At 37.5% G+C, this 16,372-nt stretch overlaps 1 protein-coding gene across 3 annotated transcripts in view; it reads left to right on the forward strand.

Annotated features, from left to right (window-relative positions):
* VTA1 (vesicle trafficking 1) overlaps positions 1-15,945 on the forward strand; it is a 38,964-nt gene extending 23,019 nt beyond the window's left edge. The window contains exons 6-8 of one of the 3 annotated variants that reach the window (XM_054396311.1): positions 5,858-6,034; positions 7,940-8,020; positions 15,525-15,945. In XM_054396311.1, coding sequence (XP_054252286.1) covers positions 5,858-6,034; positions 7,940-8,020; positions 15,525-15,670 — 404 coding nt within the window. In that variant the 3' untranslated portion in view covers positions 15,671-15,945. The remainder of the gene's footprint in view (positions 1-5,857; positions 6,035-7,939; positions 8,021-15,524) is intronic. The other 2 variants (XM_054396319.1, XM_054396327.1) reach the window with 2 other exon arrangements.
* The last annotated feature ends 427 nt before the right edge of the window (positions 15,946-16,372 follow it).

Raw genomic sequence — 16,372 nt, forward strand, 5'->3', positions numbered from 1 at the left:
AAAAACTAATGAAGTAGCATGAAAAAAAATGGTCTATCTTACCACCTTTATCAGACAGCAAGCACAGTATAATGAACTAGGAGATAGTCTTACTCTTTACAAGGCAGCTTTTGGTACAAAATAGTGTATTGCTTGAAGTATGAGAGTTTTCTGATGTCTTCCAAATGTGAGCTGAAGAACATGGTAAGTGAGGTAAGTTCTTATAGCTGTCTTAAACTATACCTAATGGGAGGGTGTAAAGAGTGTTGAAGCCAGACTCTCCATGGATTTGCCTTGTCATACAGCACTAGGTAATGGACACAGGTTGCAAGAAGGAAAATGGGAATTAGTTATTAGAAAAATAATTGTTATCATGAAAGTGGTCAGATATTGAAAAGAGAGGCCAAGAGTTGTTATGGAATGTCCACAACTTAGAAATATTCAAAATCCAATTGCACAGAGTCCTGGGCAGCTGGCTCCAGCTGATCCTGCTTGAGCAGGTACTTGGGCTGCTCCCTTCCAACCACAGCTATTCTGTGCCCAGAACAGCATGAACTGTTAGCACTGTTAGGAGTAAGAAATTGGACCAGGCAGAAGGCAATGGATCCTTCTGCCTTTTTATGATTCTTGAAAAAATCATTCAGTTGTATATGGAAAAGAGAGTCAATGAGTGGAAAGGGGAGAGGACCAGATAAGAGTGCTTCTGAGGTTCAAATTTAGCCCAAAGAAGTCTGAATAGTGGCTCTCCACAGTGTAATGTTTTATCATTTACATGTCCTGGCCACCATTACATTAAAAAATAAATAATGGAAAGGTATATAATACATCATCACCATTTTTTTTAAATGGGAATGTGTTCCAAATATCTGTACCTGTTTATTGTTGGCCTGTACTGAGTTAAAAGTAAACAGAAGTGTCTAAAGCCCGTGTGCTGCAATAATACTTTGTATATTAATACTCTAGAAACACTATGACAGAAGTAAATTCAGGTATTTGTGAGCAAATAATGAGTATGATACAGTTGGATTTCCAAGTTACCAGTTTATTCTCATTATTATATATTTCTTACCTAAAGATGCCCTAAATACTTAAACAGTGGAATTTCTTTTACCTGTTGACACATGCTCTGGTCTAGACGAGTTGTGTTTGAAGTATTAGCAAACAAATTTCTTCTTCTACATACAGTGTTTTTCAAGGCAGTTTTCTTAACTGCTAATGCAGCTGTAGTGAGAGAGGTTTACAATGCAACTCCAAGTGCAAGCATCCTTTTAAGTTAAATTATATTGGTTTTGATAATTCAGTGGAGAAGATAGCATGTGGTAAAAAATGTGACTGCGATGAATAGCCTAATAACTATTTCTAGTTTTAACCGAGTGCTCTTTAGTGGCCTGGCTTGTAGTGTAATATTGACAAAGCTCACCTGATTATGTGAAATTAATTATTGAATCTAAGAAATTGCAAAAAAAATGAATTTCTAAGCAGAGATTACCGAGCTTATGGTAAAAATATGTGTATGTAGCTTGTGTAGAAAAAAATTGTTCTCAGCAGCAACAAACAGGCTTTTGATGTTTTTAATGTGAAGGCAAAGAACTTGCTTAAGGCTGCCTAAGAAACTCTTGTAGAAGGGAAAGCAGAATTAAGAGTACTCAAATCCTTACTATTCGTTGCAGGTCATTACAAGTGGTAGTATGAATTGATGAAGATGACTGTGGCTTTCATTACCAAGTTAAGTTTACATGCTGCTTAAAAATAACACAAATGCTTTGAGCCAAAATGATAACATCCTTGGGGAACTGCAATATCTATAATTTGACAATATAATTTCATTTTCTGAGCAATAAATTAATGTAATTTACTTTTGGAAGTCAACTCTGTAGTGTAGCTATCCATAATGCTTTACACAAGCAAGAAAAAAATTTTATGTAAATTTTCATCAGAAGAATCTATTAAAAAAAGTGTCAATTCTTGCTTTGTGTATCATAAGAAGAAAAGCAACATTGTTTGAATGCATGACTGGACCTTCCCCATTCCTTTCTGCTTGCTCATTTTCTGCTTTCCCTTGCAAGTGGAAAAGTCTGTTTAAACACAGTGAAACTAGGTCTCTGTAGCTTGACAAACTACCGTTTTTTTCCAAACCATTATTTTTTGGGTGATTTTAAAAAACCATACTGTAACTCTTGGAGATGTGTTTACAGTAGTATAGGCATGCTTTATGCAGTTCTGCTGTTGGATTTACGCATGCTTTTGTCACGATGCTGCCATTGAAACCTTAAAATGATACGCTTGATTTATTAATGCAGCTGGAATACAAGTCCTGGAGTACACATCAGGGTCACTTAGGAGTAGCTCTAGGTCACCCAACACAATTTTATACTGATGGGGAAAAAAATGTAATTTCAAACATGAAAAAAAAATTGTACAATACATTAAATATCACTGCTTTCATTGTAATATATGACATATGTTCTACATTTATATTACAGAATTCCAGGAAATCTTTATAGTCCCAACTAGTAGAAAGAGCAGTGTATGAAAAGTTGATGGAGTTTTGAGTCCATTTGTCAGTATCATGGCAAAAAAAATAAAGTGCATATATATTTAAAAAGCAGTGTTCCAACAGAACCTTGCATTGTGCATCTTTTAACAATACCCCAAGCTATAGAGAAAAACGTTTGGAGTAGAAAATGGTTCTAATTCAAAATTCATAAGAGTATCCTTTTAATTCTCTGGACTCCTTAAAAACAGGAGTCCTGAGAATCAGAGGAGTTTGAACTCCTTGAAAACAAACATTTTGCTAGTTTTAAATGTAGCGCTCTGGGCTGCTGAATTTAAGTCATCATCAGTGCGTCCCTACAGTAGACAAGGGAATGCCATTAAGCCTTGAGAACCCTGCATTTTTATGAAAATATCCTTGGACAGTTGGTTATGGGGCATGGGGTATCAGCCTAATTCCACAAAGTCTTGCCTTCAATAAAGAAAACAAACAACAACAGCAAAAACACACAAAAAAACCCCAAAGCCTGGGTGTACTGTAGCTCTGAGAAAATTCTCAAGAGCCACATGGATTGGTTATGCTGAGATACAAGCACAAAGGAGGAGGAGGTCCCAAAACCAGAAACTCAGCTGGTGCTGAAACTCAGTGTGAAACAATTGTATCACTGTTTCACAGAGTCAGGGAATGGTCTGGATTGGAAAGGACCTCCAAAGGTCATCTAGTCCAACCCCTCTACAGTAAGCAGGGACATCCTCAACTAGATCAGGTTGCCCAGAGCCCTCTCAAGCCTCAACTTGAATAGCTCCAGGCTAGTAGTTCAGGATCCTTGAGCAAGTTGTAAGGAACTTTAAATTCTAGGTTTTTACTGCTCTATGAGAAATGAATTCTCTAGTTTTTCTAACATTTATTCCCATTCTCTGAAAAAGGTTTGGTTTTCAATAGCATTATGAATGTTCTAACCACAGAACTTAAAAATAGTTTATCGACTTAAATGTTCTTTTCCAGCAGCCTGAAATGCTTGTACTTAGCACTACTGTTAAAACTCTTCACAAATACTATATGCATATATCTCAAAATGGTTCTAATACTTTAGCCTTTGATAAGAAATATTTTAAATATTTATTTTGCAAAAAGCACAGTTAAAATCTTTGATGATAACCTTTGGGCACTTTAAACACCTATGAAGTGTTAATTTAAACAAAGTTGTTTTTATATTTAATACAATCTAATATTTGCCAATTGCATAATGAGCAAGTCAAACAGGTGAATTTGATCTTTTGATACATACAGCTGATCAAAAAGTGTATCGCCCTTTTGTGAATTAGCCTCTGACAGGCACTGTTATTAATGGTGTTCTGCACTTCTAATACTTTGGTTTGGTTTGTTGTGTATGATATTGCCAGACTTTAACATGATCAGTGTTGCCCATAGCATTGCAATTTCGCAGAAACGACTTTTGCAGTGGGGAAGTTTGAAGCTAAAGCTGGGAACGACTTGGAGAGAAAATAGATAGTGCAAGACGGGGCAAAGGGTTGCCATTACAGGATATGAAGTGCAGAGAGTGAAAAAGCAGAATGGGACTGAAGAGCCAGATAAGGGTAACAGGAAGATGCAGGAGGCAGAACAAAGGAATACATGCATTAGAAGTTTAAGCAAGAAGAACTCGGGTGTAATTTTTCTTAATTGCAATGAAGGTTTTTCTGAAGTGCAATGAAAGCACCTTTTTTCCACTCCTTCATTCTCAAAAGTAGGTTAATTTTTACAACAGCTTTCCCAAAATACTATCTTCAGGCAACACCCAACATGGCCTTTTTTTGCCAGTTTTAACACATTTAATTTTACATCCGTGCATGTTAGCTGCATGATATTGCAGTATGAGTTCCTAGCAAAAAATACAGCAAAGCAGAGACCTTAAGATATCCTTTGCCTTCCAGAAATGGCCAGATGTTTGTTTGCATGTGTCAGAAATAGCTTCATAAAACCACAGCCTGAATTACTGGTTGCAGCAATTGAAAATATTTTTCACAGCGTAGAATTGTACCATGTTCTGTGTTCATGTATTAAATTTTGCTAGCAACGCTTGACAAGCCTGACACAACTTTGCTTCTAGGTTTTGGGGTTTTTTTAGTATTTGAAATAAAGATTCTTGGTATTAGTTTGTCAATAGGGGGGACTTAGGAATTTATTTATTAGTACGTGCATGTTATGAATGAAAGTAAACTACTACAACTTTGCAATGTAAATCAAAAATATGTTAATTATGTCTTTGTTCAAGTCCAGTAAAAATGTCCTAATGACAAAACTGTTGATTTTACTCTGCATTATAGTCTTTTATTGGAGTAAGTATTTTATTGGAGTATGGTGAAGTACAAAGTGTTTAATCATTTTTAGTAAAGGTAGCACCTGAACTTTTTTCTGGGAGGAGGAGGAACCTTACATGGGAAAAAATCCTGGTATTTGTAATAATATTTGTAAGAGAAGACTCTTTTAATTATTAAGCATAATACATAATTTTAGATAGTTGAAGATCAGTGTGGGTTTCATGCTTTTTCAAGCTGAAGACACACATGAGCTTTGTGCTCCCATGTTCATTTTACTCCCTTTCAAGAGCTGGCTGTTAAAGCTATTTCCAAAACTGCTTGTTCCACCTGACATTTTGATACAAATGACCACATACACAGTAAAAGAAAATTAGTTTGTTTTTTTTTTATAAATTAACTGGGTCGTTAGCATAATAAAATTGGACGATTAGCCTTCAAACAACATTGAATAAACTAGACCAGAACCTTAAGACCATGACTAGATTGAAAAATAATACATATGTTCTTCAATATACTTATGAAGTATATTGAACCTCATTATTCTTATAGTGCATTATATACTTTTAACTGTTCTGGATACAGTTATGACCCAGCTAAAAAGTTCCCTGTTTTTGTCATTTGTTTATGGTTTGCTTAATTGATATGGAGTAGAAGGAGTGGCACTGTCTTTTTACAAAGTTTGTAAAGCAACTGCAGTTTTCCATATTCTGGTTCATGTATATGCTACTAGAGATTAATGCATATTTGTTCAACTACAATGGGTGTAGAACATAAAGGTATAAGGGATTGTGCTGATGAGACAAATTGCTTATATTCCAAAAGTAATAAGATGATCCTTCAATTTAAACAGATTTTTTTTAAGTATATGAGGTTTCTAGATCTTTATCCTATGATATGTTCCTTTTCACTTTGTCAAATGGATGGTTTGCCTTGATAAATGTTTTATGTCTCACTGCTGGCAGTTCTTCTAACAAAAAAATGAAAGGAGGTTTTAAAATCAAGCTTAATTTTTCAAGTGTTTCTACAGAAGAGTTGCAGTAATTCCTGTTTTGTGTCATCTTAGGAGATGCTGAAAGGGAAGAAGCAGGGTCATCTTCTGTCCCTAGTGGAACAACCCAACCAACATCATCATCTACGTATGAAGCTAACAACACACCAACCAGTAATTTCACTGGTATACATATACCACCTGGTGCCCATGCACCAGCCAACACTCCAGCTGAAGTGCCTCACAACACAGGTATGTCTGAATTGCACTCAAATTACTGTTGTTATTGAGAGGTGAAGTACAGAATCACAGAATCAATCAGGTTGGAAAAGACCTCATCAGGTCCAACTATTACCTAATACCTAACACTTCCTGACAACTAAACCATGTCTCTAAGTGCCACATCCAATCTTTTTTTGAACACCTCCAGGGACGGTGACTCCACCACCTCCCTGGGCAGCACATTCCATTGGCCAATTACTCTCTCTGTGAAGAACTTTTTCCTCACCTCGAGCCTAAACTTCCCCTGGCACAGCTTGAGACTGTGTCCTCTTGTTCTGTTGCTGCCAGAAAAGATACACACTGAAGAGTGACTCTACAAACAGAATAGTTTTTTCTTCTCTGTAATAATGCATTTCAACAGCTATACTGTGAAGAACTATTTGAATCTTTCATTTAATAGATGAAATTATATTACTTTGTTTCATATTTAGCTTTCCTTGTGCACACACAGACTGCTCTTCTTTATGTGGGAATACATCCAACATAATGTTGAAACTGTCACAACAAGACTATAACAGTCACATCTGATATACCATTTATATTTCTATTGGGGTTTTATGCGCCTTTTTCCGTGCAAGTATTTAAGTGTGATTGACCTCAAACAGCATTATTAATGGAAATTTTGTCCATGTACTAAATGTCTTGGCTCCTACATCATTCTTATTCTGTGTCATTTTTGGACCAAAACCAAGTTCTTAAAAATTCAAAGTTCTTCCCAGTTGCTGTGCGTAAAAAAAAACAAAAAAAAAAAAAAAAACAGGATGATTCGTGAATACAACTTTTCACCTCATGTTGCCTATTTAGAATGATGTTCAATAAGACTAAAATAATTAAAAGCTCTTGATTTTAATACTGATGATAATTTGTTTAGATGCATTTTTGTATTATAGAACACATGAGATGTTTTTGTCGTGCAGCCCCTCCTTTTACTTGCTCATTTTAAAAATGCTTCGTTGTATGAAAAGTTCAGGATGCTCTTTTTTTTCAGCGTTATCAAAGGGAAATCCTTCAGATAGGTGGAGCTTTTTGGGTCTGAAAAGGGGACAGTGTTGTTTTTTACATTCAGCCTAGGTAAATATTTAGCTTTTTGTTTTTACCAGATCTGAAAAATCATGGTATATGTACCTTGTTGGTTTACATTTCTTTGCATTATGTAGTTTTAACCCCATCAGTTTTTCTATGAAATAACAGATAATTTGGAAAAGTTATTACACTATCTTCTTACTATTATGTTTGTCTGGCATGTTCTGAACCTACTACAAAACCATAGTTTTGGATCGATGCAAATGAGTGGGTCTGGAACGTGAACGCATATAAAAGAACGCTTCACAGCGTAAAGTGCTGTTTCTTCTAGCATCACCACTTCCCTTTTAAATCTAATTAGCTTCTTTATTCTCAACTATTGTGTTTGAAGGAATTACAAAGGAGGTAGTTTGCAAGTGGCAGGCAGGGGTTAAAAATACAGTAATGGAGACTACCTCTGGTACAAAGGCAGAATTTAATCTTCAGATATAAAAGTTTACTCCTACTCTCCTTTGGCAGGTTTTCCTCAATTCTCTAGGGTAACCAATGTCTTTTGGAATAGTATTTTCTTACCTGTCTTTATTGCTTGAAATTAAATTTCTCTGAAATACTGTACTGATAAAATTAATGACAGCCTGTAGATTCTGCTGTGTTATTTTATAAAACATTTGTAGTCTGAAACAAGGGGCTTAAAATTATTCATTGAAAACTGTCAGAATTGGGAAGCTATGAGATGCTTAATTTAAAAATCGTGCCATTAGGTTTACCTGTTTTATTTCTTGGCTATGTCTGCCTGCTTTTAACATTTATAAATAAAAATAACCCAAGTCTAAACTTTGCATTGATTTGCAGGAGTGACAAGTAACACCATTCAGCCTGCTCCTCAGAATATTCCCCTAGTTGATCCTTCCCTTTACAGCGCTCAGTCTTCAGGTAAGGTGGTGCATTTGTATTGTCTGTGCATGGATGCGCTGTGTCCTGTGTGTCTCCCCTGCACTGAAAAAAAGAAACTTGAGGAATGTCATCTTTATCTGAATGCTACTAATTCAGTTATTTTAAAAAGAATGGACATTGTCTAAACATTGTGCAGCAAGGAGTTTAGTAGTTCCTGAAGGTTTAGCCGCAGCATATGATTAGTGTTGTCTATCCGACCTCCTCAAACCAATGAGTGTCAGCAGGCTTTTCATTCTTTATGTTGTTGCTTCTCAGGTGAGGTTCTGCTATATTTAGCAAAGCCTATATCCCTGATGCTAAATTAATTTTTTGGTAATTAATGCACATTCTCTTTACTTAACATTGCTTCTACAGCATCATATGGAAGTTAGTTATTTGACTACATTAAACAGGCATGACATTTCAGCAGTGTTTTTTGTTTCAGTAGAATTCTTGTGTGCTTGATGATGAGTAGTACCTGTATTAAATGAAATCACATGTAAGGTACTGCAAATGATGTCATTTAGATGTACCATTTAATCAAGACTTTTAAAAGGCCATCTGTCTTTGATGTTAAATTCACTGATAACCCATAGTATATTATGACTGCTTGCATATAGCATGCTTTGAAGTGCACACACAAGTGCTAACCTTAGGGAAACCATGGCCTGTGAAGGTTTGTCCCTCTGGTTATCCTCATGGCCCTCGTTCTGGAGCCGCTCTGACAGTTTCACATCCTTCTTGTGCTGGGGGCTCCAGAGCTGGACACAGTATTCCAGGTGGAGGGGACAAATCACTTCCCTCAGCCTGCTGGCCATGCCTCTTTTGACACAGCCCTGGCTTTGGTTGGCTTTCTGAACTGCAGATGTGCATTGCTGGCTCATGTTGAGCTCATCAACCAGCACTCCAAGGTCCTTCTTCTCAGGCCTGCTATCTATCCATTCTCCACACAGCTTGTATTTGTGCTTGGGATTACCTCAAAACATGTACAAGACCCTGCTTTATCTAACTTCATGAGGCTGGCATTGGCCCACTTCTCAAGCCCGTCACGGCCCTTCTGGATGGCATCCCTTCCCTACAGCATGTTGACTGCACCACACAGCTTGGTGTCATCAGCAGAATTGCTGAGGGTGCACTTGAGCCCACTGTCTGTGTCGCTGACAAAGATCCTGAGGAACACCACTCATCGCTTGTCTGTCATTGACTCTCACTCTGTGTGTGATCATCAAGCCCAATTACTTATCCATGTAGTGGCCTACCATCAACTCTGTCTTTCTAATTTAGTGACCAGAATGTTGTGGGAAACACAACACACTGCACAATTCCAAGCAGGTGACATCAGTTGCCCGTCCCTTGTCCATCAGTGCTATTGCCCCATCATAGAAGGGCCCTTGGTTAAGCCATGCTGACTGCCACAAGTCGTCTGTTCCCTTCGAGAGCTTTATCCCATGGTATTCCACCTAGCTGATCTCTGAAGAGGCCCAAATCTGCTCTTAAAAAGTCCAGAGCTTGCTGCTGCACCCTCCTTGTGCCCTGAAGATCCTGAACTCCACCATTTTGTGGTTACTGCAGTGAAGGCTGTCCTTGAGTTTCAGATTCCCCACCAATCCCTCCTTGTTGGTGAGAGCAAGATCCAGCATATCTCCTTGCCTCTGCTGGCTCTTTCGCCACCTAGTGAAGGAAATTGTCATCTGTGCATTCTAGGAGTCTCCTGGATTGTTTGTGCTCTGTTGTGCTGTCCTTCCAACGGATATCAGGTTGGTGGAAGCCCCTCATGTGGACCCCGGCATCTGAATGCAAGGCCACTCCTATCTGTCTCTCTTCTTGGTCAGGTGGCCTGTAGCAGACCCTCATTATACTACCACTTGGCTCTGCCCGGCCTTTAATTCTGACCCATGTGTTCACAGTCATCTCCTCATCCATCCCTAGGTGGAGCTCCATGAATTCCAGCTGGTCATAGACATAGAGAGTGACACTGCCTTCCCTGCTTATCCTTCCTAAAGAGCTTGTGACTCTTCATCCTAACAGTCTAGCCGTAGGAGCCATCACACCGTGTCTCAATAATGCCAATAACAATCCTGTCCTTGCAGGTATTCACATGTCTCTAGCTCCTTTTATTTTTCCCCAGTGCTAGGTGCCCCTGTTGGGCCCTGTTGAAACTGACTTACTAGGTAGAGTCCCTTTGCCTTTCATGTTAGGTGCTCTCCTGCTGACCTGCAATCCTTTTTGAGGCTCTAGACATATGTTGTTGGCACTGTCCTCAAAGTGGTAGTGAGGATCCCCTCTCAATTCCTTTTTATTTATATTTAAGATATGCTGTGTTTGTGAGAATCATAGTAGCTACTGTTGTGTAATTAGGAGACTAAGACCCTTGCTGAGCACAGTGATGAATCTCTAACTTGATCTAACCTGAGTCTTTGCATGCCTACATTCCTGTGCACATCTGTTGTGTCACTGCAAGTTCAGGTCTTGTAACAGCTTAAAGTTGTACATTCTTAAAAGGCTGTTTTGCAGAAGTGGCACCCAAAGAGGTGATCCACCTCCTACAGCTCCTACAGAACCTACAGCTCCTTGGAAAATAATGCTGTCAGTTGTGCAGGAGTCTGAAAGGACATTCAGGATACATCAGTCAGCAGAGATAGAGTAACAGTTTTGTTGTTTGCATGCATAGAATTAGGAAGTTTGAAAGCAAGGAAAGTGTCTGTCCTTGTATGTCACTATCCTATCATATATGCCTGGCTATTGTCCAAAGCGTCCTCCCTTCACTATACGTGTAAGAGTAACAGCAGCTATCATTCTTCTCATGAAGTCCTTTTTGTGCCACCAGTTCTCTGTTCTACAGTAGTAGCCTTGTTCCCTGACCTGAAAGTAGATTTAGAAATGCCTGTGTTTCACAAGAGTTGTACTAAACTTTGGGACTCCTGAGCCCTTCCAAGTTCTTGAGTTGCAATATACACATTTGGGCTAAATCCTGGCTGCATATTGAGCATTTCATATGCACTGTTCCTATGGAACTGAAGTTTCCTTTGGACAGAAAGAAGGGATCAGTGTTGCCCTCCAGCACGTCCACAGAGCTAGCACAGTACAAAGTACTCTTTCTCTGTGATTGGACACAATGTCAATGTCTATACTAATAAAACATACCTGTAAATATTTGACATTGAGAACAGCTGGCACAGAACCACTCACATCCATACCGCTGAACTTTTAAACCTTCTGAACAAGGTAGTTTGTAAAGGCTGAGAATATTGAATAGTCTCTAGCCTGCTTTGACCACAAGTCATGCCCAGGAATTGTTTGGGAAACTGCTAGTTTGTGCGGGCCAAAACCGTACTGGAGTCTGTTCCAGCAGTTTGACAGTGTAAGCAGTCAAGTTTGAGTGCTGAGGTGCATTCCCTGGCACTGGTGAATGTACTAGTATAGACATAGCCAAACAGGATATTCCACATATTCCTGCAAGACTCTTTCTGGTATTAAGATCAAATATATATTCTTAAAATAAATTATATATTTTCTTTCCTTCCCACAACATGGGAGAAGCAATTCAATTACTGTTATGATGAGAGAGAAACTTTTGGTAGAGAGTGGAATATTTTCTCAGAAGAAAATTAAGTAACAGATTATCCTTTGACTTGAGTTAGTGAGAATCCTTTAATAATTGTCCTGTCTTGTGGGAACAGGTTTCAGAATTTAACTTTGACTTTTGAAAGTGTCAAAGCTTATGCAATTAAGCATTGCTTAATGTCTCTGACAACAGTGTGTGGAGCTACACAGCAACTTTGTACAGTGCGTGCTTGCACTTCTTGGGTGTAGCTTGCTTAAAAATTTTATTACCCCCAGATTTTGCTAACATTAATTAATTAATGGCTATGCTACACAGAGGTTTCATAAAAATCTTCTTACATTGCCATATGCTTCCTTCTACCGGTGGCATAGTAGAGAGAAGACGTTTATCTGTTCTAGTTTTGTGTAAAATAATATTTGGTTTTCTACACACAGAGTCAAAATAATAATTTATATTTTCATGATATTAAGAAGTTGTCTTTGAGGATTTATATTTCAAGTATCTTAAGTGCTTTAATGTGAAAAAAGAGATCTTGTGAAAAATCATTTCAGTTACCTTTTCCACCAATATTTTTATACACAAAATTGCATTATTAAAATCTTCTTTAATCACCAGCCTTGTATTTGAGCAGCTTCATAAAAAGGAAAAACATGTGATGGATAGAAAACAATACCAGAGAGAAAGAGATACATCATGTAAAATGCACATGAGTTTCAGTCTTTTTTTCTCAACATGATTTTCAGCATCTCTTGTTAAATTGCCTTTTGGTTTTCATTTTGTGTTCCTTTTAAACTAAAAGAATGGTACTTCTTGTTATGGATTCCATATGTCTGTCATGTTTCAGTAATAAATATGCCCACAGGGGTAGCAATTTCAGATGAACACAGAAGCAGGTTTGTTTCAGGATAGATGCATTATAATTTTCCCATATTGGTGTTGACAGGCTTTTTTAGAGCTCAGAATCACAGGATGATTAAGGTTGGAAGGGAGGTCATCTGGTGCAACCTCTCTGCTCAAGCAAGAGTCCTGTAACACAGGTTGCACAGGACCATGTCCTTTGTGTTTCTCCCTGCCCCTGTACTCTTCCCATGATTTAATTTGCACTGCCAAAGGAAGAGGTTTGAGAAAAAATGTCACTGTTCATTCAAAAGGCAGCTTTTGAAACTCTCCAAGGATGGAGATTCCACAATCAATCTGGGCAACCTGTGCTGGAGCTTGGTCACCCTCACAGTAAACTATGTTTTCTAATGTTCAGGCAGCAGCCTCTTGTCTTTCACTTCCAGACTACCGCCTGTGGTCCTGTCACTGGGCACCACTGAAAAGAGCCTGGTTCCCACTGCTTCATTCCCTGCCATCAGGTGTTTATACACATTGAGAAGATTCCCCTGAGCCCTCTCTTCTCCACTCAGCCTCTCCTTGTATGAGAGATGCCCCAGTCCCTTGATCATCTTTGTGGCTATTTGCTCTCTGGGATGTCATTCTCTCCTGTACTGAGGAACTCAGAACTGGACACAGTAGCACGAATGAAGGGGGAGGATCACCTCCCTCCATCTGCAGGCTACACTCCTCCTAGCGCACCCCAGAATGCCACTAGCCTTCTCTGCCACAAAGGTAGATTGTTGGCTTGTGGACAAGTTGGTGACTACCAGGGCTCCCAGGTTCTTTTCTATAAAGCTGCTTTCCTTTTGTCCAAAACCAATTAGCCGTTAGAATATGTAAATTGAAGTCACTTACTAACTTTTATGGCTGTACCTTTGATGTAAGTACAGACATTATAGCTATTTCATGTTCTTTTGAAAACTTAAGAACACAGAGGGGTTTCATTTCTATTCTGTTTGTCCATTGTGAGGTGCTGACTTCAATAGGAGCTGAGGCCACTGAGTACATCAAAAGATCAACACCCTTACTGTGTAAACTTTGATTTATAAATTTAAAATTAACTTTTTTTTCCCCTCAAGTTATGTCATAATAGCATCTGAAGTAGATTTCATAATAAATAAGGCTTCATGCCAGCAAAACGTTAATAGAGCTCATACTGTAAAAATAAGATTAGACTGGTGAATTTAGGCTTCCTTCCAATAAATTAGTTGAATACTGGACTGATGCCTTGGCCAGTTTTTAAGGAATGATTTTATAGTTTCTTTTGGCATCATAGCATACAGCCACTTTTGAGGGGAACTTGGTCTTTTAAATTTCTTAAAGATGTTCAGTGAAGTGGTCACAGAATGACCCCAGCTGCTTTCAGTCTGTGACTTTATTTAGGTTACAAAATAACCTAAATGTGTGGCTGTGTTTTATGCATTTCCTCATGTGTATTTCCTCACATGCATATGTATTTTAGGAGATTTAACATGGCTTCATGTATTCATCAGTAAACTAATATAAAGATAATAAGCCCACCAAATTGTCATGTCATGTCAGTTATTTTGTGGTCTTATTTATTTATTAGTAGGAAAAGAAGTAGGCTTTTAGAGTATACTTTTTGAATTGATAAAATTAATCTTAAGAGCACTTAACCTTTCTGCTTTTTATTGGGGTAGGGTTGTTCTGAAAACCACCAGACCAGTCCAGTTTTTTATATTCCCAGGTTTTCCATTTTATTTGTTCAAAAGCTCTTATTAAGATTGTGGAAAGGGAAAGCAAATATAATAGACATTTTCTGATAAGAACTGAGATTCTTATTAAACATTCTCATAATATTGCTAAGCAAGTTTTATTTTTAAAGGAATCCAGCTAACTGAAATTGTATGATAAAAAATTAAGTATATTCATGTCCTTGCTTAGTTAGAGAGCTGTACTTATTGAGCTAAATCTTTGTTTTATCAATTTTTATATAAGATCTGTGGTGCATTTTAAAATGCCTTTTTTTTTCTTAATCTGTAAAATGCTGTGTGGGACACCTAATAGATAAATAATTCTTTAGTATTGCATATAAATACTTATGCATGTCCAGGAAAATCATATTTTTACAAGTTAAGTTGCTCTGAAAGAGCATGAGTGAAGGCTTTCAAATTTATCTGTCGGTTATCAGAGTGGCATGGGTTTAGCTTTAAAACTCCCAGTGAATTTGTTGGTGGAAGGAGGGACAGTAGCATAACTGTGCTTTATTTTATGTATGCATCAATGATGCTGTTCACGTACTAAATACTTTGCCAGTTAGGGAAGGCCTAAGTCCCTACTATGCTTTCTTGAAGACCAAATGCCTGTGTTTGAGCGTTACAGAATTCCCAATGTTTTAACTTAAGTCAAGAATATATTCTGAATAATAAATAACAGTTAATTGTTTTATGCTATATTATGAGAATACTTTCGGTAGTGTTCTCTAGTATTAAAAACAAGGCACATTTAATGGAATCAATCTTGTTTTCAGTCATCTTACATAAAATTTGAAACATAAACAATGCTTGGATAAAACAGAAATACAAAAGGTGTAAAACATGCCAGTGAGAAATCTTTCTACATTTTGAAATATTATTCCAGTTGAGAAGGAACAGTTTGTAACTATGTGTTATTCCTGAAGAAGAGCACAAAGTAATTATACTGTAAACACAAAACCCAACTGTTACTGTTTCTGGTAATATGATTACAGCTAACTTGTTAAAAAAGCTCTCCTGGTCTCCTTTGCTGCCTTAGATGAAGAGCCAGATCTTTCTCAAAGGTATTAACTTACTTTTTGAAGTCACTAGGTCATACAAATGCCCGTATTTAAAAAGATCCTCTTATATTTTTCAAATGCCAGCAGCAAAGAAATTAAGTATTAATATGAATGGAAGGAAAGTGAACAGAAGAAACACCATAGCTTGGTCTTTGTAGCATTACCACAAATATTAATCCAGTTTTCATAATATTACACAAATCAATGTAAAACACAGACATAATGTGAAAGGAAGCCTCAGTCAGATTTCCTTTATTGTAACTGTAATACTTATGTTTTTACAGGGGAAGTCCGTTTGACTCCAGAGGACTTTGCAAGAGCTCAGAAATATTGCAAATATGCTGGCAGTGCTTTGCAATATGAAGATGTGAGCACTGCTGTGCAAAATCTACAGAAGGCCCTCAAGTTACTAATTACAGGCAGAGAATGAAGCCTTTATCCAACAGATTCATGTCTTCTGCCTAAAGAACTAACAACTTTTACTGTACCTTTTAGGGAAGTGGAGTTATATGGAAGTTCCCTGAAATTACTGTTCCACTGTCAGATTAGCAATTAACGGTGCAGCAGGAATCCCTGTTTTTATTTTACAGAATCCTTGTTTTCATTTTACAAACAGTGGAGCTAGAAACACATCAAGATACAGAAGAAAGTCCTGTGAACACTGCTCAAGAGTTAGATTGCAGTATTTAGATTATTGGGATAGCAAAATGCTGAATCTGTAAAAAAAACTTGAGCATAAGAATGTTTTGTTAAAATTCTTACTCTGACTTTATTATTGCTATTATTTAATAAGTATAATAGCTTTAAAATGGTAACTAAGATTAGGGCTTTCCTCCTACGAGAGCATATTAGAAGGCTGACAGATCCACAATGGGAAGGACTTTTTTCTAGTATAAATTATTTGAGTATTATTTAAGATAAAAGTCAAGGTTGAGGGAAACCCAAGGACATATGTATTTCATTGTAAAACATGCTGGAAGAAACATCTCTTGGTACTTCAAACAGTGTCATTTTGATGGTGGTCCAACCCAGTCCCCCCCACAACTGTACAGACTGCAACATGTGTTCTTGATTATTGGTTCTTGCTCCTTTTGTGTGAACACTTACAGTTTTGCGTATGAGTAATTATAAG

The sequence above is a fragment of the Indicator indicator genome, chromosome 2 (genome assembly GCF_027791375.1).
Source record: "Indicator indicator isolate 239-I01 chromosome 2, UM_Iind_1.1, whole genome shotgun sequence".
In the NCBI taxonomy this organism is placed as follows: Eukaryota; Metazoa; Chordata; class Aves; order Piciformes; family Indicatoridae; genus Indicator; species Indicator indicator.